Genomic DNA, 25,031 nt, shown 5'->3' with positions numbered 1-25,031 from the left:
CTGACCAGCAGCTGGACAGTGAGGCCGGTCCAGGTTCTGACCAGCAGCTGAACAGTGAGGCCAGTCCAGGTTCTGACCAGCAGCTGGACAGTGAGGCCAGTCCAGGTTCTGAAGCAGCTGGACAGTGAGCCCAGTCCAGGTTCTGACCAGCAGCTGGACAGTGAGCCCAGTCCAGGTTCTGAAGCAGCTGGACAGTGAGGCCCGTCCAGGTTCTGACCAGCAGCTGAACAGTGAGGCCAGTCCAGGTTCTGACCAGCAGCTGGACAGTGAGGCCCGTCCAGGTTCTGACCAGCAGCTGGACAGTGAGGCCAGTCCAGGTTCTGACCAGCAGCTGGACAGTGAGGCCCGTCCAGGTTCTGACCAGCAGCTGGACAGTGAGGCCCGTCCCGGTTCTGACCAGCAGCTGGACAGTGAGGCCCGTCCCGGTTCTGACCAGCAGCTGGACAGTGAGGCCCGTCCCAGTTCTGACCAGCAGCCTCGCTCCTCCTCTCTGAGTCCCGGGACACTCTGGGGACACTGGAGTCAGTAATCTGACCCTCGGAGTGGGAGGTGCAGGTCACCTGATCCCTCTGCGAGTGGCAGCACTCACCTGCTCAGGTGTCTCTTTGTGCCTCAGTGTAGCACGGCAGGAGGGCGGCCATTAACAGAAGGAGAGAGGGGAGGAAAAGAGGAATAAAAGAGAGGAAACCAGGAGAGACGGTGGGAGAGGCGAGGACATGGTCCTGGACAGAACTCAGCTGAGCGTGGACGATGGCACGATGACGAAGAGCTCCGTGGAGATCAGTACGTCACATCGACTCAGCCAGACTTCTTCTTCTTCATCAGTTCTTCTTCTTCTCTTTCCTCTAACGATGTCTTCATTTATTATCTTTCAGCTGATCCTGCTGCCGACACAACTGCTGCTGCTGACTCAGCATCTCCAACAGTAAGTGTGATGACACGCTTTAATGTAAACTGATCCAGGATCTGTGATGTTTCTCTCCACCATATTGCAAAGAACAGCAGCTCTCTTCAAGTTGAACTAACATGTTGATGCAATGTAACTAAGTACATTTACTCAAGTACAACAAACAGCACAGACCAGAACCAGAACCCCACATAGGTGGGGTTCTGGTTCTGGTCTGTGCTGTTTGAGTTACTTGTACTTTTCTGCTACTCTAACCTTCGACTCCACGACAATCAAACTAATAACTTCAGTCACTTTGCAGATTACATGCTGCATCTGAACCAGACGACCACACTGGGATCATTCGTCAGCAGACCTGAGATCAGTCGACACACAGACGGCTGCAGCTGCATTTTAATGTGTTAAACTTTCAACAGATGCAAAAACATTCATGTGTGTTCACTGAACAGCAGCTGGAGGACTGGATCAGATATTGTTCAAACTATAATATTCAGGATTGTTCTGCTCAAATTCTAATGATCAGAAAAAGGCTGAATATCAGATAATCGATCGACTCTGTAAAGTAAATACATGTGTGTATTATCATCCCTTAAATTCATAGATTATTTTAGGGTTGGTTTTTTTTTAAGAAATTAAGAAAAAATGAAAGTGATCATAAGCAGCAGTGTGGAGCAGCTGAAGGGAGAGAGTGGACGTCTGTACTGTAAATATTTAATCCACCACAGCTGTGAGGGACAAATATTACATTGTTCTTTAAAAGTTCTTTAAAAGTTCTTAAATGTGACCTGAGAAAAGGTGCTGGAGTCCTGAACAAAGAAACATTTGAGTCCTCGTTAAAGGAAGCAAATATTCAGCTTAGTCCAACAGAACCAGGAACCAGGGAGTGTCAGTGGTCCTCTGGACTCTGTCAGTTCTGATGACTTCTGATCACTTTCAGTCCAAACATCTGTTCTGCTACAGCTGCTGATCGATCGTCTCTCTGTCGTCCTCTCTAGAAACTTCAGGCAGAAGCTCCAGAGGAACCGGACCCCTCTAAGATCGAGGTGGTGTCGGTGACGGAGGAGGACCTCCCCGTGGTCGAGACCCCCAACACGCTGAACGTCAGCCCCCTGGGCAGCCTCACCGGAGACCCGAACCCAGAGACCGATCCTGCCAAACCTGCAGCCAGCCCCACCATGCCAATCACCAAGGTGCAGCCGTTCATGCACGGTGAGAGAGAACGTCTCTGTAATACAAGGTCAAACCAAAGATAACCAGGAGAACAGAGGAATTAATACAGAGGGAAATAAACAACAGGAAAGTAACATCAACAACAACAAAACATCACATTTTATACAATAGTTAATAACTGCTGCACGCTTATTTTTATTTTTGGTGCATTTATTGTCACATTAATTTATTTATTTATTTCTGTTTTTATGTCTGTATTCTTTCCAGTTTTCATTTGGCAAGATAAACATAAATTAATACATTTACTAGAAAAGGAGAATAAATAAAAGATTTTTTTTTAAATGCAAAAGTAAAACTGAATCAATTTATTTATTATTGAGTTGAGTTTTGATTTGTCTGCTTCAGTCTGTATAACGAGCTGAGCGTCAGTCAGAGCAGAAACAGCCGTGATGTCACTCTGTCACATAGTGATGTTTTACGTCACGGATCATTAAATGAGCTGGTTTTGTCTCCCGTCTCTTCAGAGGACGACCTGGACAAAGGCTGGAGGAGTCGGCTGCTGGCTCACCGCTTCGAGCTGCTCATCGCCTCCTGCGTCGCGGTCGCCGTCACTCTGGTTCTGGGGATCGGACTCGGAGGTGAGCAGCTCAGCGGGAACTTATTTTCTGATAATGGAGGCAGTGTAGCGAGGACTGACTGCTCCATCAATGTTTGATGAGGTCCTTACATGTTACACAACTCAGATCCCACCCACACAGAACACCTGAGGTCAGTTTGACTCTCAGCTTCATGTCGTGTGGAGAGACGTGATGAGACGTCAGGTTTCATATTCGACATCCGTCAGCGACAGTCTGACGTCAGACACTTCAGATCTTCACCTCTGATCAGCTTCCTGTCACAGAAAAACATTCAAACTCTCTTTTAAATCTAAAAAACAAGATTCAGAAAAAGTTCCAATTCATTTCCCACTTAAACCCTCGACATAAATCCCAGAATGCATTGCTGACAATGCAGATTTGAATCAGATCTCAGTTCTGATGTTTTTACTTCCTGCTTGTTTCTGGATGTTGTTCAGTAGTGAAGCCCGGATCACATGGGTCAGTATCAGATGTCATCAGCTCGTCTGTTCTGAAGCTCTCTGTCGACATGTTGGATTCTTGTTGGCAGATTTTATCAGTACAGGTGATTTTATCCAACAAGAATCAGAATCAGAATTTATTTATTGTCCCACAAACGGGGAAATGTGTTTCCACGGCAGCAGAACAGAAGTATTATCAAAAACAATAACAGTAGTAGAAATAAACAGTATAATTAAAAGGTAAGAATAGAATAGAATAAACTCCTAAACATATGAACATAATATTGTACAAAAAGAGAAACAGCTTCAGATCAGATGAATCTGCGGATGAAACTCTGAGGTTCATTGTTGATGTTCGCTGCAGTAAGTACAGATCTGAGGTCAGATGTCGAACACTTAATAAAACAAATCTTCACAAAAATAAATCTCATCTCAGGCGAACATGAGATGTTTCAGTGTGACCGCAGCTGGTCAGTTATGAGCTTGTTGTCACTGAATTTAACTTTCAGCTAGAAGAAGCAGAGAGGAGCAAATGTTTTATTATTCTTCCAATATTCAGAATATTCTTTTAAAACATCCTCCACCGTCCTGTTGGATAGAAACCAGACTGATGACACTTTAAATAAAGTTTAAAAAGTCAAAAGAGCTTCTTTTAAAATAATGTTATTAATAAATAACAATCAGACTGTTGAGAACTGAAACTTAGAATGATGTGAATAGATCTGTTTGATTTTTTATTAAATAATTTCACCATTTATGGCTCCATATATAGATTTTACTTTTAGAATAAATATAGTAAAGTTTCATCTTTAATCTCAGACGTTTCTGATCCATAACATCTTCAAACAGCTTTAAAAACAGACGTCAGCACTTTGACTGTTCAGTCAGGGTCTCATGTTAAAGCGGACGTGTTACCTGCACCGCTCCTCTGTGATTGGCTCTCTGATCACCTGAACACCTGAACACTGCTGGGAAGCAGCTGGTGTCAGATGGCGCCGGGTCACCGTCCACAGCAGATCACAGCTTTACACGGCTGGAGGATCAGATGAGTATCAGAACCAGCGCTGAGCTGGACCCACACGTGTTGATCAGAAACAAACAAACAGCATCTCGATTCAGAACCAGAGAGACACGAGGGAGCTGAGATCAGAGTTTTATTACTGAGTTTATTATTAATACACAACAATATATTAAAGTTTATTCAACAGCAGCTGCAGCACCAATGAGTTCAGTTCTGGAGAGTCTGTTGGGTCTCAGAACAGAACAGACGCTTACAGATTTTGGGGCCCTCAAAAAGTTTTATTTAGTTTTCTTTCTACTGAAACATGTTGGTACACAGTTAAGGTGAAGATCTGTGTGTGTGTGTGTGTGTGTGTGTGTGTGTGTGTGTGTGTGTGTGTGTGTGTGTGTGTGTGTGTGTGTAGTCGGTCTGAGCTGTGTGGGGAAGTTTCGTTGCGGCTCGTCGTCTAAATGCATCAGCAGCTCCAATCAGTGCGACGGACAAGTTCAGTGTGAGCACGGAGAGGACGAGCTCGGCTGTGGTGAGACACACACACACACACACACACACACACACACACACACACACACACACACACAGTAAAGCCACTTCCTGTTTGTGTTTGTGTGTGTATTTATCTGATGGTTTGTTGAAACACATTCGTCCTTCTGACTGAATCTGATCATTTAATCTGGATTATTGACGTCTGATTCTGTTATTAACAGTCAGTGTTAACGTCTCTGATCAGGTAAATATAGTTCTTGTTTTGTGATGTAGACTGTAAAATCATTTAAGTTAAAAGTATTAGAAATAAAATTAGTTTGTTTTGCAAATTATATATTTTTTTATATCTGGATTGACTCGAACAAAACAGAAACAAATTAACACAACTTGTTTACTCTCCTCAAAGTTTAACAGGATAACATTTAATGAAGTGTCTGTCTGATTGTGTGTCAGTGCGTCTGAGTGGGCGGAGCTCCGTCCTGCAGGTGCAGAGGGGCGGAGTCTGGAGGACGGTGTGTTCAGAGGGCTGGAACAACCTGTTGGGACTCTCCGCCTGCAAACAGCTGGGATACTCCAGGTCCTCACGTGATACTGACCCACATCCACAGATCTGGATCGTCCTGCACGGTTCAGAACTCTGTGTGGCATTAAGTCATTTGATCATAAAAACAACAATAACACAACGTTGTTTGTTAGAACTTCAGCGGTGTGACCCTCAGCCGTCTGTTCTGTGTGTCAGGTACGTGGAGTCGTTCTTCGTCGCTCTGACCTCCATCGAGCAGGACCTCCAGTTCAACCTGGTGTCCCTGAACCTCAGCCAATCACAGATCATCAAGCTCCAGAACGCCACCAGCTTCAGGTAGGAAGGAGGCACACCTGTATATGAACTGAGTCTGTTAACGATCATGATGTTCTGTAACACAGACCCGGTTACAGTTCACTCTCTGGACTCAAACAGTACTTTCTCTAACGGATCTGACAGCTGATGATTCACCGACAAACATGTTGCTGACATTAAATTCATTCAGGTTAAATCCTCGAGACAGAACTCAGCCACAGGTGTAATGACTGTTCTTCCCCCGACGGCCACAAGGGGCGACAACGAGCCCATTTCAGACTCCACAGCCTTCCACAAAGTGGAAATGAAGCTTTTTCTGAAGTATTGATGAGGACTGAACCAAGTAAAAGATTGTCTGGTTTGTTTCTGTGATTCTAGTTTACGTCACCAGCTGTTACAGAGCAACACACGGCTGCTTTCATTAGATTTTCTATGGGAATCATTCAGGATTGTGTCCCGAACAGCTGACGAGACGGTGCACAAGTTCAGTGTTTCCTCTGAGAGACAGTGAGGACAAAGAAGTAGATCTACTTTAGTAACTTTACGTCCCGCTTCCCTGTCACGTCCTCGACTGTCTGAGGAGATCATCTGCTCTTCAGTGACAAACGTTTGTCTACGTTCGAGCCTCCTGCTCTCTGGTTTCTGCTCTGTGGAGTCAGCAGAGCTTTTATACTTCTTCCTGTCTGCTGAGTTTCACCTGACCTCCACTTCCTGTTTCGCCACAGTAAGAGTCAGTGCAGCTCAGGGACGGTGACCACTCTGAAATGTCTGGGTGAGAAAACAAACTGCAGACTGAGTGAAGTGTTTTTCTGAGAGATGGAGTCGAGAGGAGCACATGAGCTTCTTGCATGGTGTTCAGATGTGTGTGTGTGTGTTTCCTGTGTGTGTGTCTTGGTTACTGTGACATCACTAGTACAGACGCAGTGTGTGCATGAGTGTGTTTATGTTTGTCTGCATGCACCAAGATTACATTTCTCTAAAATCTGTGAACTCTGATACTGATATTTTGCTCATAGCTGAAGCTTTAAAGGGCCACGCCAACTACTTGTCCTTAGCTCAGAGCTGTGACTATATAAATCAACACGTACATCACTGGAACAAACATGAAGCTTTGGACACAAATAAAAAAATGAATGAATGTAGAACATTTGCCGAATTTATTGGAAGGCCCAAATAATTAAACATTTATCAGAGACAGAGTTTCACAGAGATGATAAAGTTTCTACTAAATCATCAACTCACTAATTTGAGTGTTTTTCTGAGGGAGTCTGGTAATTTTTCAAAGAAGTAGCCTATATTGTTACTGTTTAGTGTCTTTGTAACATGTGACATGTTTAGATCAATAACATGTTTCTTCTTTCATAAATGGAGTGTAAATGGTGAAATCAGTGTAAACAGTGTGTTCAAACAGCTGATCAATGTTGGCAGGTAAGACTTTAGCACTTGAGACACAGAAGCAGACAGGCTGGTACAGACATGCTGCCACAAACTGACACTTTTTACAAGGAGACAAACAACTTCAGCTGAAAGATTTAATGCTGAATTTACAACAAGGACACAATGAGTCAGAATCTGTCGTAGTCGTTTCACAAAGTTTGTTCAGTTTCTCTTAAAATCACTACGTTTGTTAATGGAGTCTGGTGACCAGCTCATGGTGTTAACCCAGCGTGTGTTTTACTCCACGAGGTTCAGTATCTGACCTCTGACCCTCCCCATGTGTCCTCAGAGTGCGGCTCCAGGCCTCAGTACAGCACCCGTATCGTCGGGGGGAACCTCTCCAGGCCGGGTCAGTTCCCCTGGCAGGTGAGTCTGCACTTCGGCAGTGAACACCTGTGTGGAGCCTCCGTCGTCACGTCACGCTGGATCCTCACCGCCGCACACTGTGTGTACGGGTGAGTCACCACCTTCTGTTTACTATTTTATTCTATTGTCCTCTGAAGATGGAACTTCAAGAAACCTACAGAATATAAAGTAATTAAAGGAGCAGTTCACCCAAAGATGAACCCTCAGTCCTCCTCTCCTCCTCCTGATGATAGAAAGTCAGGTGAAGTGTCGTAGTCCACAAATCATTCCTGGGGCTTCACAGTAGAACAGAGTTGCAGCACCTGGCCTCACAGGTGACGTAGCTGCAGCCGTCCTCCATTATGGAAGAAGGTGTTACATGTAGCTGCTGCGTGAACACACCCAGCACGAACTCTCCACAGTGTGTAGTTAAAGTTGTAAGAGCTGGAGTCTGATTACTCTCCAGTGACTCCCTCGTCCTGCCGAGCTCACAGCTTCTGACTCAGCTTAAATGCTGACAGAAATGTTTTTCTGCTCCCCGTCAGGTTTGCAGACCCGTCCATGTGGGCGGTGCACGTGGGTCTGACGGAGCAGCCGGTCCACGGAGCTCAGTCTCTGGCCGTGGACAAGATCATTTACCACGCCCGCTACAGACCCAAAGGACTGGACTACGACATCGCTCTCATGAAGCTGTCCACAGCGCTGGTCTTCAACGGTAATGATGACGTCATTAATCTCTCTCGTTGATGATGAAACTGTCTGATACTCTGGGAGTTGTAGTTCATTGAGACTCTCCTCCGTAGGCTTCGTGCAGCCCATCTGTCTGCCCAACTACGGGGAGGAGTTTGAGGAGGGCACCATGTGCTGGATCTCAGGCTGGGGAGCGACTGAAGAAGAAGGTGTGAACATGACATCAGCTGACACCTGTCCTCATGTGAAACGGGCTGTAGTGTGATAACTGACATGTTTCAGGAGAGACCAGTGTGGTCCTGCGCTCAGCGATGGTGCCGCTGCTCTCCACCAAGACCTGCAACCAGCCGGAGGTTTACCAGGGCTACATCTCCAACTGGATGATCTGTGCAGGATACCTGGACGGAGGAACCGACTCCTGTCAGGTACTGACCCGTTTAGTTCAGACTTAAACACCCAGAACCAAGAAAACTGACTGATGAATCGTTTTTCAAACAAGAATCTCAAACACTGTCCGTCTCCAGCTTCTTAAATGTGAAGATTTACTGCCTTTCTTTCTAATTCTGACAGTGAATTAAGAGACTTTGAGTTTTTGGACTGTTGTCCGGACAAAAGGAGAAAATTAAAGACTTTTTTCACTATTTTCAGACATTTTATATAATAAATGATTAACCGATTAACGGTGAAAATCTTCAGATCAATCAATAACAAAAATAATCGTTGGTGCAGCTTTAATCTCTTAATCTGACAGTTTAGGACTAAAACTGACATATTAAATAATAAAAATAAAAAAAGGTCCATTAATACATTAATGCCATTAAATGCACTAAAATCATATTAATAATCAATATAGGCATAAAAGAATATATTAATGTGACATCAGTTGACATCTGTTATAAATTGCTTCTGTATTAATTAACCGTTTTACTTTAACGTTTTATTTATTCCTTCTTAAATGTATAGATGTTTAAAATACATTAAGACAAATAAATACAAAATTATTTTGTATGGAGGACTAACACTGCTAACATTTTATTTTATGTAATAATTTATTTTTTTTTATGTATAAATATGTAAAAAAAAAAAAAAAAAATTAAATAATGTTTCAGAAGTATGGAGGACTGAAACTGCCAAAATCAAAAATAACAAATGGCTCAATAAATACATTTATAAAAATAAATGTAGGCATTAATTAATTTATAAAATGTGACATCGATGACATTTCTGTTTTAAGATGCTTCTGTATTATTTACCTTTTTTATACTCACATTTAATTTCCCATTTACTAAGTTTTTGTTCATCAATAAAAACAAAAATAAATACATAAAATAATATTTCAGGACTATGGAGGACTGAACCTGACAAAAAGAAATGAACAAAGCATTTTTTACATTAGCAGATTAAACGAAAAATGAAAATGTTTACTACATACTTCACTTATATGTAGGGTGACCGGTAATATAATTCAACATGATGAGGAATACTTTTACATTATTGTCTAGGAGAGAAAACAGTTATTGATGAATGATGATCAGACAGAAAATCTATTGATCTGATATTTTGAAACCTGGTAAAAAATAAATAATTCAGGTTACTAATCGTGGATTTTACAGCTTCACTGTTTTGAATATTATCAAGTTCTGGCTGCATGTTTTTAACTGATAACCAGAAACATATAGGTTTTCATTGATAACACCATTTTGTGTGGGGACACTTCACTGTCGAGACAAATTTAAGAAACGTTATTGTGGATCCATCAGTTACATGGATTTTTTTTGTAAACATTTATCTTTTGGTTAATCTGAATGAATCATGAGCTGACGTGAACTCGCTCAGTAACAAACTGCTCAGGTCACGGTTGAGGCTCTGTAGGATCGGTGACATGCTCAGTGAGACGCGACCCTCAAAGAATGTCTCACCTGTTTGTTTGCGTCCGTCGTCAGGGCGACAGCGGCGGCCCTCTGGCCTGCGAGGACTCGTCCGTGTGGAAGCTGGTCGGAGCGACCAGCTGGGGAATCGGCTGCGCGATGAGGAACAAGCCGGGCGTTTACACTCGTATCACACAGTCGCTCAGCTGGATCCGCCAACAGATGGAGGTCAGTACACCAACAGCTGGTCCTGCCTCCACCTCCGGGGCCAGAACCACTGAAGCTGGACTTTAGAGAACACAAGACCGGTACTGAACCTGTGAGCCCCAAAAATACAAACCTGGTCCCCAAAAAAGTTCACAGCAGGAAGATCACAGGTGTGAATAACTAGAAGAACGATGGCTGAGTTCCATTTAGCTGCTTCTGTCTCGTAAAGATAATCCAGAAAGTCTTCATTTTACTCTGAGATTAAAATAATGATTTATTTTATTCATCATCAGTCATCACTGGTCCAAAACACTGGTCCTGTCTGGAGGACTGAAACCGCCAAAATCAAAATTTATAAAGAAACAGCTCAAATAAATTAATGCCAATCATATAATTAAAGATAACACTGAAAATAAATGTAGGAATCAACTAAATAATGCAATTTATAACATGTGATATTAAAAGATATTAGTATACTTTTGTATTAACGCCCCTACTTGCATTTAATAGCACATCATTTTTTTATTCAATGTTTTTTAAATTATTTATTTACTTTTAATTTTGGCCGTTTGAATCCTCTGTATTCTTGAACCAGACTGACAAATTATCACTGCAGCACTGCAGCCTGCCAGATGAAGGAGCCACAGCACAGATGCTGCAACTAACGATTATATTTATAATCAATATTTGCTGATTGTTTTCACCAATCATCAATTAACTATTTAGTTTATAAAATGTCTAAAACTAGTGAAAAATGTGACGTCTTTTGACCCAAAGTCCAAAACCTAAAGACTCTTTGTTTACCGTCTTTGTATTTAAACAGAAACATGAGTGAACCCGTCCAGTTCCTCCAGTTCAGCTCTGAGTAACTGACCACGGCACAGAACCAGCTGTTGGGCCGACAGCTGGTTCTCCTCTGTAATAGAGTCTGACTGCAGCAGCTGCCGGGTCGTCCCATTGGCCCGGTTTCAGCTGCCTTTATATGGTGAACGCTTTGAAACATTAAACTTGACACCGAGTTCCTTTCACCATTTAGATCCTGTGATATGAGAACATAAAACGGGCCTTGTCTCCGTGTGCTCTGCTGGTCACCAAACTCTCAGACGAACTTAGATCCCTGCAGGAGTCTGAGAGCAAACAGCCGAGAACTCGTTTAAATTATTCCCTCGTTAAATTCCCTCCAAATTCCTCGTTCTGCTTGAATTTGTTTTGTTTGAGTGTAAATCAAACTCCTAGAATACGAAAGTGTTGTTTATTCTGCATATCAAAACCAAAAGTTTCACTTTTAAATCAGATATCTAAGATGACGTGACACAGAAACTATTTTGATCTTTTATTAAGAGTTATATTCTTTACTCAGTTAACTGAATCTTTGGGTTGTGGACGAAACACGGATCGACATTTTTCAACATCTAAAGATCAAATAAATTCTAGAGAAAGCAACAAAATAATCGACATATGAATCTAAACACTTCATATTTGCTGGTTTAAAGAACCTAAAAATGATTAAATATGTCTGAATATGTAAGTCCGCATTTGGAAACTCAAGTTTTAACGTTTCAGGGTAAATCTAAGATAATAAATGATGTCTTTAAATGCAACAAAATGGTTATTTGAATAAAATAAGCATGAAAAAATTTTTACGTGTTCATATCTGTATTTTTTCTTTGGATTTTGAAAAGGTAAAATATAAAAATGCATTAATTCTAAATAACTAAAATTGGAAAGCTTATAAATAACTGCTCCTGAATCCTGCAGGTCAGATGTTTAAAGAACCTTTTGAGTGTTGCAGCTTAAAAACATGCACCAGAAAATATATAAAAAATGAAGGTAGGCATTAATGAATTTATCAAATGTAACATTAATATTTCTGTCCCAATTTGATTCTGTATTTATTTAATTAAGTATGTATTTATTTTCACATTTAATTTGATAAATTTTTAAATGCAATCATTTGTTTTTGTTTACTCTTCCCTTTGCATTTTTCCAGATAACAAATAAATATGTAAATAAATGTTTCACATTAATATTTGGAAAAAATGGGAACATTAGGACATTAGGATAAAAGGTAAATAAATACTGACGCAAATTAAAACAAAACATTTCCTGTATAATATATTTTTTCCTGTATTCTTTTATCTTCGCATTTTGCAACATACATGAATATGTCAATAAATATAAATTTATCTAATTTTAAATATTAATCAATGCCTACTTTTATTTTTGATTTTGTGAGTTTCGGTCCTCCGTATCTAGAAGTCCACATGGACCAACCGAGGCTTTCTTTCTGTCCAGGTGGATCATCAGCTCCACTTGTTTTGATGTTTGTGTCCACTTGTGTTAAAATTCTCCTTTTCTTTGTCGTCCTTCAGAGAGAAGAGGCTGAAAACTCTCCGACTCAGAGCACAGACAACTGAACCACCTCGTTTGTTTCCACACAACCAAAAACTAAAAAGACACAAACTGTTTGACACCGGAGAGACAGATCCTTCGATCCACACTCATCCTGACGGAGCAGAGAGAAGAGCCGGTGCACAGCGGAGAGTTAGGCATCGTTTATTCCAAAATAGAAAGCTCTAAGGCAAAACAGACGAGAGAAAAGTGAAGAACGCTTCATAAAAAGCAAGACAGACGCACGTGAGGGCCCGAGAGCTCACCGTCACTACACCCCCTCCGCTTCAGGCTGCATTTCAAGTCTTTACAAGAGGGATAGAAACCAGATTACTGCAACTATTGACAGACAACTGTTGTACAGTACAATATTACAGATATTCAAACGAGAGGCACCCCAAATTTGTGCAGTAATATCAACATATTGATAACGAGCTGTCAAATCTTTCACTACATCAGTTTGTAGTGGCGGGGGACCGACAGAGGCCGCAGCGCTTCAGCAACAGCAAGGAGTCCAACTTCCTCTTTGTTTCAGCGCCGTCGCGTGTACATAAATAAAAGTTTAATGCGTGCAAAAAGTCCACTGCTGCTTCTTCTTGGTGTTGATGATGATGATGATGATGATGGAGTTCGTGTCACTGTGGATGCTGCCGCTCCAGGGGTCTAACAGTCGGACCCTTTGTGATTGTGTGATCAGCATAGTGTTCTGGATTGTGCATTTGAGAAAGTGACGCCTACGCTACTACTGTAAAATGATTAAAAGTTGGATGGTATACACAATGACGCTGTATTTAAAAAATCGGAGCACTGCAGCGAGAGATCTCTCACGGGTGAAGTAAAACTATTAACGATGCTTCGCAGAACCGCACAAGTGTTCTGCACTTTAGTGTCTTTTTGACCAATTTCACCGAGGGTCACGCTTTGTTTTTGTGCTTCTTGGCAAGAATTCTTTAGAAAAGAAAAACACGTAAGGCCTTGTTAGTATCGTAAGTTTAAAACCAATTTAAATAGCAATTTTCTTCAGCATTCAATTTCTTTTTCTGTTTTTTAGAAAACTTCAAAGAACCCTGGAAAACAGGGTCACTAGCTTTAATTATGAATCTGTACATAAATATTCCTTACAAAACAGGAGAACACAAAAATGAAACAAAAACACTACTTTCATATGTTTGTATATAAAAATAAGCATCTCTCCTCTTTTTTTTTTCTCATTCTCTCCACTCGGGCTCTGCGACGAGCCGTGGAGTCGGTCGTAAGAGTGCGCACATCTACTCAAAACACAAGCATGCAAAAAGTGAAGACAAACTCTTACAGATACAACTTTAAAGTGTTGGCATCCAAAATGAGAGTTCAGCCGGGGACGGGACGAAATAAAAGGAATCAGTCAACATTTAGTAACGGAGCTTACAAACTTGCTTCGGGTGTTTTAACACTTCTTTTTTTCTTCCGTTTGTTTGATTTAATCTTTTTGAGCTTAAATATACAAAAAAAGTGCACTCGCATACGTCAACTAAATAATTATAAAACGGTTTCTGAAATGAAACTCCTGATGTACACACACGCAGCATAAACCGCCGTTCAGCAGGGTGGAGGGTTGGAAGAGTGCAGGACCGTCACATCCTGTAGCTTTGTGCTCTATGTAAACCTAATGTGTGTGTGTGTGTCTGTGTGTGTGTGTGTGCTGTGACTCGTCAGGTGTGTTGTGTGTGTAGATCAGAGCGTGAGGGAGTGTGTCGTCTACTGCAATGAGTCGCTGTTGTCCAGGCCCAGCCCGGCCATGTCATCATCGTCCTCGTCCACGCTGTCCCCCGACTCGTCTTCACTGTGGCCTCCCAGCATCACCTGCTGCACCGCCAGCGTGGCGCCGTCTGACGTCAGGCTCTGCAGACCCTCCACGTTCATGGTCACCATGGTGCCTGAGAATGGAAGAGGCACCGTTTAAAACACTTTATCAGAGCCTGTTGAAGTGCGACAAACGGCCCTAGTGTTTTAGTCTCAAACAGTGAATGATTTAAATTTGGTTGAGATGAGTTAAACAAACTTAAGCTGTGGGCTTCATGTCAGGGACAGACGGCGTGTTGTTATGAAGAGAGAAGACGAACCACAGCAGCTGCAAACTGATGTAAGCAGTTAACTCGTCCAACAAGCTAAAGTTCAGTCCAGGCTGCAACAAACAATTATTCCTACTGTCCATGAATATCTTGATTATTTTGTTGTTTGGTCTATAAAATGTTAAAATGTCCATCAGTGTTTTGTCCACAGAACAAAGATCTTCAGCTTACTGTCACAGAGGAGGAAAGAAACCAGAAAACTTTCACATGTAACAAGCTTAAATATGACTCCAATCAATTAATTGATTATCACAGTAGTTGGTGATTAATTTAATAGTTGACGACTGAACAGGTGTTAGTCTCTGCAGCTGTAGCTGAGAACAAGACGTGTGTTCATCGTTAGGAGACTTTAACAGGAAGTGAATGTGGTTTGTTGTGATGTGTAGCTGCCGTCTGGCTCGGTGTGACCGTCTGCAGTAACGTCTGTTTCATCACAGAACTAACACTTGACTGGCTGTACGGAGACAGTAAGCGCGCACAATACGGACCATTTTCAGCCGCTTGAACAACCGATAATAGAAACAGACATGTTTATGAATTTGTATGCACACCTGTGTGTAACAAAGGCTAAGAAGTAGTGAGCAAAGACGGTTTATCTGACGTTCCAGCTGTAAAAAACGATCTTTTCCCTCGTGTCGTGTTCTCATAAGAAAAAAAAAAAAAAACACCTGTCTACACTGTGTGGCTGTATACAGGTGCAGCAGTTCGACGTCATGAGCACGACAACAGCGTGCTGGTTGTTCTTCTGAATTTATTAACTACTCACAAAACAACTTTAAAGGTGCATTCCCCCTGTCACTAAAGCAATTTAGCTCTGTATTATCGTCTATAATTTCTTTATCTGCCATTAAACAATGTCCATTTTACATTATTGGGCTGATGATTTATCCGATAGATATCGTGCAACCCTAGAAACTAGTCCTCCATCGACATAGATGGAGAACGAACAGGATGCAAAGATAGCAGCTGAAATTATGAAATCCAAAGATTGGTTGCAGGTTTTTTTACTAGAATTTTTCCAGCAGTGATTGTGACCCGTGCTTATTGTATCAGAACAAAGAAGTGGACAATTTAAGAGGGATACACCACATATTATCAGCCTGATAGTGAGAAATGCACATTATCGGCTATTAGACATTAATTATAATAATGCCGATAATCTGAAGCCAAACGTCTTTCACTGACTTCACCAGCGCAGCATCTACACAGTAGGAGGCTGTATGCAAAAGTAACAGCTTAGTAACTTTTTTCCAAGTCATAAATTTGTGAAATTATCTGTATCGGTGATGAGATGCAGGTAATTATCAGTCACTGCATCCCTGAATATAATTTCAGCGACTGAAATACATTTTACAGCTTAGAATGAAACCAGTTCTGTTTTTCTGTCCCAGCTGAAGCTCGAGGCCGACGACTCTCTGCCTCAACACACAAGAAGCACATTCACAGTGAATGCGACTTGTTCTGACGCTGTTGTTAAAATCAATTTGGTGCAGCCAGGCGACGACCTTCAACAGTTATTGATTATTTGTCACAAGTAATATGAGGTAGTATAAAAATCTACATCAGCTTTCTGACAGCTGTAAGTTGATGCTTTGACCCTGAGTGCCCTGAAATAAAGTCTTCACCACATGCAGAGCAGTGCTGCCTACCGTCTGGCATGGTGACTTGCTGGTGAGTTCCTCCCCCTGCGGCGATCGAGTCGGGCCAGAAGCGCTGCAGTGGCCGGTTCTGAGGCGTCTTCTTCTTGGCTTTTGGTGTCTCAGAGGAGCTGGCATCCAGCATGGGCTGCAGGATCCGCCTCCGTGCATTTATAAACCTGGAGACACCAAACACAGGGTGGTTCAGTTCTGGCTGGAACGTGTGTTTCGTCCTGACAGGCTGTGATGAAAACATCTCCACCTGAAAGTCTTTCAGGCTGCAAACCTGTTTAACTCTCAACAGAGATGAGAAAGAAGTAAGATGTTTCACTCATTAGCAACTTTGGTTTTCAACTCGGGAGAAAACGATGTGACTTGTTCAGAATATTGTTGATTAAACTTCTGAAAACAAATTCAACATCATTGGGATGTTTTCTGATGAACTACTCGATCTGTTTTCCTGGTTTATTCATGATGACGAATGTGACACAGGAGGGGGAGAAAAACCGAGAGGTAAACGGCCTTTTTAGTGATTTTGCTGCGTATACTCACTGATTTTGGTGTAAAAGTAGTTTTAATGTAGCAACAAAAAGGTAGAGAAGGAGCGAGTTTCCCTTCTATGACCGAGGATGTGACCCTCAAACACACTGCAAAAAGTTCTGTGTTTGCCAAGATTAGGAAATCTTTGATTTGGAAATAAAACCTAAAGTGCTTCACAAAATAAAGTTCCATACAATGAAGGTGCAGAACTAGCAAATCTTGCAGAAAAAAAACAAAAAAATAAAATGCAATAAATCTGTGATTTCGAGAACAATAACCAAGAAATATAAAACACAAGCTTGATAACGAGTGAAGCCACAAATAACGTTTGCCTTCAATTGTTCAGTTTAATAAAATCAAGAACAAAATAAATATATAATTTAGTGCATGTGATTTATTACTCTGACAGTCTGATCTCAAGTGATTTGATCTAAAAATAGTCCAAACTGACACCTGAACTCACCAGTTGTTGACCTGCAGCAGCGTCAGGTTCGTCTGAGTGGCGATCTGTTTCTTCTCGTCCTCTGTTGGATACGGGTGCTGCAGCAGAGGGAGGAATGACTCAGTGTTTTCTTTTCAAGGATTAAAGTGTTAAACAGGCGAAGATTTGCTACACACACACACACACTCACCCCGATGTGCTGGAAGAGCCACGAGCGCATGACATTGGTGGCGTGTTTGGGGAGGACGCCACGTTTGTTCTTGGTTGAGTTGTCGTCGTGATTAAAGAGGTTCAGGTCCTGGTGAAACTGCAGCTGGAGCTGAACACACAGACGACAACGACACTTTAACAGTTGGGATTCAAACAGAACAACTTCTGAACGAGCCATGACGAAGCTTTACTTAAGAACAACCATGAAAACATCTGCAGCAGCGGGTGCAGAAAAACAGATGATACATATTCAAAATATGATTTTTTTAGTTTGACCCTCTGAGCTACAGTTCAACTTAAAAAGGATTTTGGAGAACAGCTACAGGAGTTTGCAAAGTCTCATGAATTTAATAGAAGTTTCTAAGATTTTCCAGCAACATCCCGACATGAGCTGTGTGGCCCAGAGAGAGCTGGTATGGAACGACCCTAAAGCCAAATACTGTTCCAAATCCCTTTAATGCTGAACTTTACCACCAGGTGTCATTGATGACTCAACCACTCCAGAGTGAAACATAACGAGAGCCAATGAATGAGAGTCTGACGGCGCCACAATCCATCAGGACAACTGTGATACATCTTTCTTTCTTTTTCTTAAACCACTCAGCTAAACTTTTCTTCTTCCAGTTTAACATCTTAAGAATAAATAAAATACAACCTGGACAGTCAGAGTTTTCCAAAAACACTTCCTGTGAATGTTTCACCATAAAAGCCTTGTTTAAAAAAAGGACATTCATATAATTGACTTGGCTGCCTTAACAATCAATCATTAGTTAATCATTTCATAAACATGTTTTGATCTTAACCAAAAAATCCAGCCGTTATAATGAGGAGATCTCCAAATAACAAGATCCTAGATTCCCTCTTTCCTTTAAGACAGCAAGTAACCTTCATATTGACTGACAGCTTTACATTCACTCAGTTTTTACTCACTCAAAAACTAATTTAGAATAAAGTATAAAAGCTCAAAACAAATGTAGGAAAGGACTTCCCTTCCCTACGTGACTGTTCCAAGACGTCATTGCTTTCTTGTGAATTAATTATGTTGTTATCTCGGGAAACACCAGTTGTTATCTCTTCAAAATGAAATAAATATCTCATGAGCTGAAGAAAACAAATAAAGATTAACTGCAGCTGCATAATATGATAGACTCGTGGCCGTTTAGGGTCATGTTCGCTCCCTTTAATGCCTCCACACCTCATTTTAGAAACACTGGTTCAGCCTCACAGTCACACGGAGAGAGAGAAGAAGAGAAGGAGAGAAGGAGTACCTGATTGTTTTGGACGCGTATTGTCCCGGGAGACAGAGCCTGTGTTACCACCTGGCCCTGAGGAGTGACGACTGTAACAGGCTGGTACACCGTGCCACCTGGAATTAACACACACACACACACACACACACACACACACACACACACACACACACACACACACACACACACTAATATAATCCACTGACAGCTGCCGGTAAACAGCTCTGAACATCGTGTCCCACTGCTTCATGACAACACATCAGCTGTAGTAACAGTCAAGTACCTGAGGGAGCGGTCGTATGCCAAGGTGACATACCTGCGACCACCTGGGTGGGGTTGACGGCTGTCACGGTAACGTTCCCTTGCTGCAGGGCTGACGCAGGCACCACAATTTGACCCTGGGGACTGATGGTCCCCGAGATAGAGCTGGTGGTCTGCAGAGCACAGAGCAGGCAGCAGCAGCGTGTTTGTCATGTTCATTTGATTTTTTTACGAGTAATAATTTAACTTGTTGTCAGATTCTTGGCACCCATTCATGCATTCAGTCCACCCCGAGTCCCTACCTGCGTCTTGGTGGGTGAGAAGCCCTGCACCTGGCCCGTCACGGGGGAGTACGGGCTTCCCGGGTCTCCACTCAGCAGAGTCTCGCTGTTCATCTTGGTCTTGAGGCAGGCGATGTAGCGGCTGCAGAAGTCCTTACACAGGTCGCTCACCTTCTCCAGCTCCAGCAGGTGGATCCGCAGCACCTGGATGGCTTTCACCATCTGCACGACACAGGAGTTCAAAATAATAATGAGCAAAAAGCTAAAATACCAAACGTACAGTGTTACCCTCGTAGAGCTGCAGAGATTCATTGATTAGTCATCATGAGAAAATTGGTTGCCAACTATTTTCATAAATCGTTTCAGTCATTTTTGAAGCAAACGTTGTCAGTTTCCAGCTTTTGAAATGTGAGGATTGCTGCTTTTCTTCATCGTTTCTGAGTAAATGAACAGTTTTGGACTGTTGGTTGGACAAAAGAAGCAATGTGAAGACATCACTCTGGACTCTGAGGAATTATGAGTTTTTCTTGTGGTTCACAACTAGTGTGTTGAGAAAACAATCAGATTAATATATAATAAAAAAAAATTGTTAGTTGCAGCCTTACAACTGGGGGTCAAAAGAAACCTCTACCAGCTTCTTTTGGTATTTCTGTCCCTCGTGGTCGGGTGAGGGAGACTAAAGTTAAACCTGGCTCCTTCGGGGGGGTCAGAGGTCAGAGCCAGCTGCAGCACAGGAACCAGGCTGTTTTTCAAATTACAGTGTTTGAGTTGAAAATAGTCAGAATGACCAGCGCAGTGACACTGACTGATCTGGTCTAATCATTCTGAGGACGTCCTGGATTCTGATTAATATGTGGCCAGGACTGCATTTCACCAGGCTGCTGAGGTCAAAGGTCACCAACTACTGAGTGTGTGAGGTTCCATTTTGGATTTCTTTGTGAAATACTTCACATTCTTGTTTTGGTTTTGTCAAATACCTCAGATCTAAAACTGTTTTTCAGTTACCTGCTCATGTTGAAAGCCCAAAATATAAATCTTTAGAGCTGACTGTCCAACAGATGATCGAATCAGACGAATGAAATGAAGCTGTAATATTCTGTTCTCGTCTTTTCAAACAAGTCTGTTTATGCTGCCAACTCTCAATATGTAGTTCACCCTTAAAACAGTTTGGGTGATTTATGGGCCTGAGTCGGTGTAAAGATAAAAACAACAAACAGAAATGTGAGGATTTCCACCCCCGACTTTCTCACCAAGTTGTCAAGCTCAGGGTCCTCGCTGAAGAAGGGTTTTCCCTCCTTCTCCTGACTGCGGACAAAGTTCTCGATGTCCACATCGAAGCTGGCCGAGGTGATGCAGTCGGAGCTCAGCGTCGACTGCTCACACTTCTCAAACAGCAGGGCCAGGAGAGGGAACAGGGGATGTCTGCGGAAGGTGCACAAAAGACAGAACAGCTGCTTAACTGCACATTTATTTCACAGAACATAATATTACACTTTATCACCAGTAACATAGTCTGGATTTAACGCCAAATTAAAAGAAACAAAAGAGGTGTTGAAGTTATCTGACTGAACACAAGACTACAGTTCAACCAGTACACTGACAGACACTCTCCAGTAAATTAGCCTTATGTGAGACCATGTGACTCGTCTGTGGGCTCTGATTAGACTGTACGTGGGCAGTGTGAACAAAACAAATGCAACAAACACTTCCATTAGTTCAGACAACAAAACAATCAGCAGTAGGTGTTAAAACACTCTTTCACTTTTCAAATTCCATAAAGAAAGAAATATGAAAGTCACATGAACAAAGGGGAGGACTTCACAGACATCATATGATTTCCCCAATGATGAAGTTAAGACAGATTTAGGAACAGAGGCCACAAGCACAGTTAGTTCTACCGATATATGGAGGCTTTGTCCACGTCCATGGGTGTCTGCGGCTCTGTGGGCGCCGGGCTGGGCGCCTCTGCCAACGTCCCCTCGATAAACTTCTGCTCCGAATCGCTGTCTACCGTCGCCACACCTTGCATCTGCAGAAAAAAAAGAGGAAAACAAAGACGTGAGGAAAAGAAAGAGAGACAGAAACTGACAGAAGAGGTGAGGAGAAAGGCGGAGAATGAGCGACATAAAGACATCATGTGAAGAGCGAGAGTAGCTGGAGGGAAAAGCTTCACACAGAGCTTCACTTCAATATGAAGTCATGAGAGAAAGGTCTGACAAACACTTTCAGAAACTATACGTCCTCATACAAGACTGAGATCAATCTAATCTGAAGTGGTTCTGAGGATTTGATTACGAGGGAGAAAGACTATTAATGGGGTTCTCAGTGCTGTATCAGCTGATCACAGCACTGTTAAACGAACATTTCACCCAAAAATTTTACTCAGTCATCATCTCCCCCGTGCCAATGGTACACACGTGGTAAATAGTTAAAAACAACCAAAAAACCCACATACTGCGTAATCAGAGTCTCCAAAAGCCCCGAGATCTGAACAACTGATTTGAGAAGACGTTCTTCACACCCTTGATGTTCGGTCAAGCTTGTACACCCGAACATTTTTAGCTTAGCAGCAACAGTGAAGATTACGGCTTAAAAAAAGGGTGTAGATAAAGTTTTCTCAAATTGATTTTGGTGTTTCAGGAGACCTGGATTACACCAGACCAGCTGTGTGGAGCATTTTATGTTTTTGTGGTTGATTTTTTTACGTTTTAAATCAAGTCTCCAGCTACTTCAGTGGTTTACGAGAATGCTGCAACTCTGCTTTACTGTTAAACTCCAGAAATGTTCTGTGGACTATGAAACTTTACATCAACATGGAGATGATGGATCCCTAAATCTGCTTAGAAATCCTCATAAAAAGGATGCTCCTTACATACATTACTTACAGAACTTGCCTGAGAAACGTCATGTTTTTAACTTGTCTTCAGAATCAAAGTAATCTGATGATAGTTGTCTGTACATCCATGAGTACACTGCAAATAGGAAGTGATACCAGCTAGTTCAGCATGGGTTTAATGGAGTTTTAGAGTTTTGGGGGTTGTGTTTGTTTGTTCTTTTGGTTTTAAAACAAGTTTATGAGAATACTGCAACACGGTTTTATTGTGAAGCTCCAGAAATGTTTTGAGGATTACAAAACTTCACCTGACTTTCCATCAGCATAAAGAAAGGAGATGATGAGTGAACATACATTTTTAGATTAACCTTTCCTTTAAACACAACTTCAGTGAAAGGCTGCACTAAAATGTGTGTCTGCATTGTCTCATGCCCTCCAGTCTCGTGAGCACACCATGGCTAGACTGCATCCTGACAATCACGATGCAGACATAAACACTAACATATCTAGTGTTGCGATCTGACTGCAACCTAGAATACAATCAACACACTCCGTTTACACACCTGTCACCACATGCAAATAACAGGACATTAGAATGCGGCCGTAGCCTCTGCAGCACTCGGCTCGGGGCACATCCATAGATCAGGAGCCAGGTTTCTCCTCCTTTTCTTTCACACAACCCAGGGCATAAATCCCATCCCCGAACATGTGACTGAGACCAACAATGACTTAGATTGAGCACAAACATGCTAAAAATAAGCACTTGCTTGGGGTGGAAAATTTCTCATTAGTCATAGATCCTTCTCGGCTCTCGACACCCCCAAATTTGGCACTTGAGTAAAGATGTTTTGTAAGCAATTTACATAAGCACAGACACATAAATACTTGGCAGAAGAAGGGGTCTTTAAACTGCATCAGTGTCTCATACAGTGATTTATTTGTGGTGGCCTGCCACAGACATAGACGCGCGCCACAGACAGATTACTAAAACTGATGTAATGGCATTAAAATTGTCTGTGTTATGGTGTTACGTGCATAAATTGTTTCCCTTTGTCTGGCAATCCAGCCTGACTTATCACCACTAAAAATAAAACAGGGGGATCCGTGTGCAGAGGATGCAGAATACTGTGAGTTGTAGCCTGAAACATTTCCGTGTTCTTGTTGCAAAACACTGTCGTGGATGATTATGTTCAGCAAACAAGTATAAAGAAGTGCAGATGGAGCAGGCTGTGTTCAGGCCTCGAGGTCCCAAAACCAAATATCTGCCTCTCACCCACCTGCTGCTCTCCCTTTGGGTACTTGTCTATGGAAACCGACTGGGCTGCCATCACGTTCACTGCAGATGCTGCAAACACTGGGGCATTATAGAGCGCAGGGACAGGTGGCCAACCTACACAATACACACATTACACAGTTAGACTAGCTTTTAATAATGTAACTGTCATGATGTCAGGATGATTACATGATGGTTGGCTTTTTCTGAACTGTGCTGGTGTGATTAGGGGAGGAAAAAAAAAAACAGGCTTATTTTCATACTTAACAAGAACAGATGTTGAACATTAATGCTGATTAATGTGACTTTCTGCTGGATGTTTCATTAAAAACTAAACTATTATGATAAAAAAAATGGACGTGCAGTGTTTGGAGGAGATGTAGGACAACAACAGAAGTTATCAAAATTAAAATAAACTAAAATCTTGATGTTGAGTGTTGGTATGTGCACACACATCTGGGCAAAACAAGGGAGTGTGAAGGCACCCTCATAAAAACAGTCACATTACACATAAAAGGACAGCGTTTACCAATTTATTTCGATATATCCTGTAATTATAATGAAAGGTTTGTGTTCAGGCATTTCCTATAAAAGAAGACAGACTGTTAAACAAACCCTGAGGTGCCTTGTTGTGATAATAGTGAGCTTATGTTAACTGCTTTTAACACACCCACCACGATGAAATTAGCTTTTAGCCCCGTGTTAGCTGCTCCTAACATTTGTGGCGGCAAAAGGACGTAAAAGTTTTAAAAAGCCTTGGTGCTTAGATCAGCTAACTATCCTCTAACTGTGGTAATATTAGTGTAACTCGCGGACAAAGAGGCTCGTCTGGAGTCAGCCCTGATTTCCCACAGTATTTAGCTAGCTCGTAATGCTAACGCTACACTCGCGTTAGCTCCCGAACCCGATCTGAGGTTAACCGTGCGGGTCGAGCTACAGCTAACGTTAGCAAGCTGGCTAACTGTTAACTTTAAAGTGTTTCTCGTGCTGGTACGGTGCAAGCCAAAATGCAAAGCGCCATATTTAGCAAAAGGGAATCGGTGCCAGAAAAAACAAGCTAACCCAGCTAAGCTAGCCAGGTACAAAAAAAGACCCCGCTGCGGATTGATACGAAGCGAGCCGTTCGTCCGAATAACAAGACAGCAGCGGCCGCTTTTCCATTAACATTTCTAAATGAATATGCATTCCTCGTCAGTCGTGTTCACTAATTCGACTGCAGTGGTAATAAGAAGCGTTGGCTGCACACCAGGCTAGCCCGGTTGATCCTCAAAAACCTTCCCACATCAGTCAATCAATCAAGCGGGGACAGCTGCCCTCTCCTTCCCCTCCCCTCCGCGCTAACGTTACAACTGTCGGGCCTCGTTTCTAGCTCTCGCCCTTTGCTTTTCCACAATCCTCCTCTGCCCCCAAAACGCCGACATATTTTTTTACCCCCCCTCCCCTGTATACAGATTTTTTTTTTAATTCTTCCCGGAGCTCTGCCGCTTCTGCTTCCCTTCCAAAAACACCCTCCGCCGCTCTGACTAGGTCCGCGCTCCTCGCCCCGGGGCATTTTTGCGTGCGGCCCAGATTGTTTGATTGATAGGGAACGGAAAAAGAGGGATTTTGAGTGACAGCTTACCTGAGTGCCAATCTTCGTCACACTGACAAGCGGCTGCAGCAATCGGGACCCGCAGTTGTCGCGTTGCGTCATCGCGTAAGGGCACGCAGGGGCGCTCGGCTCATGAATAGTCATGAGGTGGGCGGAGTCATGACGTC

The 25,031-nt window shown here is 42.3% G+C and overlaps 2 protein-coding genes across 5 annotated transcripts; one reads left to right on the top strand and one right to left on the bottom strand.

Annotated features, from left to right (window-relative positions):
* The first annotated feature begins 716 nt into the window (after window positions 1-716).
* Window positions 717-13,218, top strand: LOC115588750 (transmembrane protease serine 3-like). Its single transcript, XM_030429519.1, has 14 exons — window positions 717-783; window positions 876-925; window positions 1,903-2,116; window positions 2,602-2,715; window positions 4,580-4,696; window positions 5,113-5,236; window positions 5,399-5,518; window positions 6,223-6,269; window positions 7,224-7,389; window positions 7,825-7,994; window positions 8,083-8,178; window positions 8,252-8,394; window positions 9,913-10,065; window positions 12,417-13,218. The coding sequence occupies exons 1-14, from the start codon at window positions 717-719 to the stop codon at window positions 12,459-12,461; spliced, it is 1,626 nt and encodes a 541-aa protein (XP_030285379.1). The 3' UTR covers window positions 12,462-13,218.
* Window positions 12,585-24,984, bottom strand: LOC115587999 (homeobox protein PKNOX1-like). 4 transcript variants are annotated; one of them, XM_030428229.1, is made up of 11 exons: window positions 24,895-24,984; window positions 23,278-23,390; window positions 21,066-21,196; window positions 20,418-20,589; window positions 19,189-19,389; window positions 18,942-19,059; window positions 18,644-18,741; window positions 17,356-17,484; window positions 17,187-17,263; window positions 16,196-16,362; window positions 12,585-14,351 (listed from the first exon to the last, which is right to left on the bottom strand). In XM_030428229.1, the coding sequence occupies exons 2-11, from the start codon at window positions 23,326-23,328 to the stop codon at window positions 14,173-14,175; spliced, it is 1,323 nt and encodes a 440-aa protein (XP_030284089.1). In that variant the 5' UTR covers window positions 23,329-23,390; window positions 24,895-24,984; the 3' UTR covers window positions 12,585-14,172. The 4 variants fall into 4 exon arrangements, with proteins under 4 accessions (XP_030284089.1, XP_030284088.1, XP_030284087.1 ...); XM_030428228.1 differs by lacking the exon at window positions 24,895-24,984 and adding an exon at window positions 23,889-24,886 and having other exon boundaries at window positions 18,909-19,059; XM_030428227.1 differs by lacking the exon at window positions 24,895-24,984 and adding an exon at window positions 23,948-24,886 and having other exon boundaries at window positions 18,909-19,059.
* Between the last annotated feature and the right edge of the window lie 47 nt (window positions 24,985-25,031).

The sequence above is a fragment of the Sparus aurata genome, chromosome 9 (genome assembly GCF_900880675.1).
Source record: "Sparus aurata chromosome 9, fSpaAur1.1, whole genome shotgun sequence".
Lineage (NCBI taxonomy): Eukaryota > Metazoa > Chordata > Actinopteri > Spariformes > Sparidae > Sparus > Sparus aurata.
This window is presented reverse-complemented; position numbering and strand designations above follow the sequence as displayed.

Excerpts from the sequence above, each read along its gene's own strand:
- LOC115588750 (XM_030429519.1), top strand. The coding sequence starts at position 717 with ATGGTCCTGGACAGAACTCAGCTGAGCGTGGACGATGGCACGATGACG. Across the intron at positions 8,179-8,251 it reads GGGAGCGACTGAAGAAGAAG|GAGAGACCAGTGTGGTCCTG; the intron begins GTGTGAACATGA and ends GACATGTTTCAG. Across the intron at positions 10,066-12,416 it reads GGATCCGCCAACAGATGGAG|AGAGAAGAGGCTGAAAACTC; the intron begins GTCAGTACACCA and ends GTCGTCCTTCAG.
- LOC115587999 (XM_030428228.1), bottom strand. The coding sequence starts at position 23,328 with ATGGCAGCCCAGTCGGTTTCCATAGACAAGTACCCAAAGGGAGAGCAG. Across the intron at positions 17,264-17,355 it reads GGCTCTTCCAGCACATCGGG|CACCCGTATCCAACAGAGGA; the intron begins GTGAGTGTGTGT and ends CCTCTGCTGCAG. Across the intron at positions 14,352-16,195 it reads GCAAGTCACCATGCCAGACG|GCACCATGGTGACCATGAAC; the intron begins GTAGGCAGCACT and ends TTCCATTCTCAG.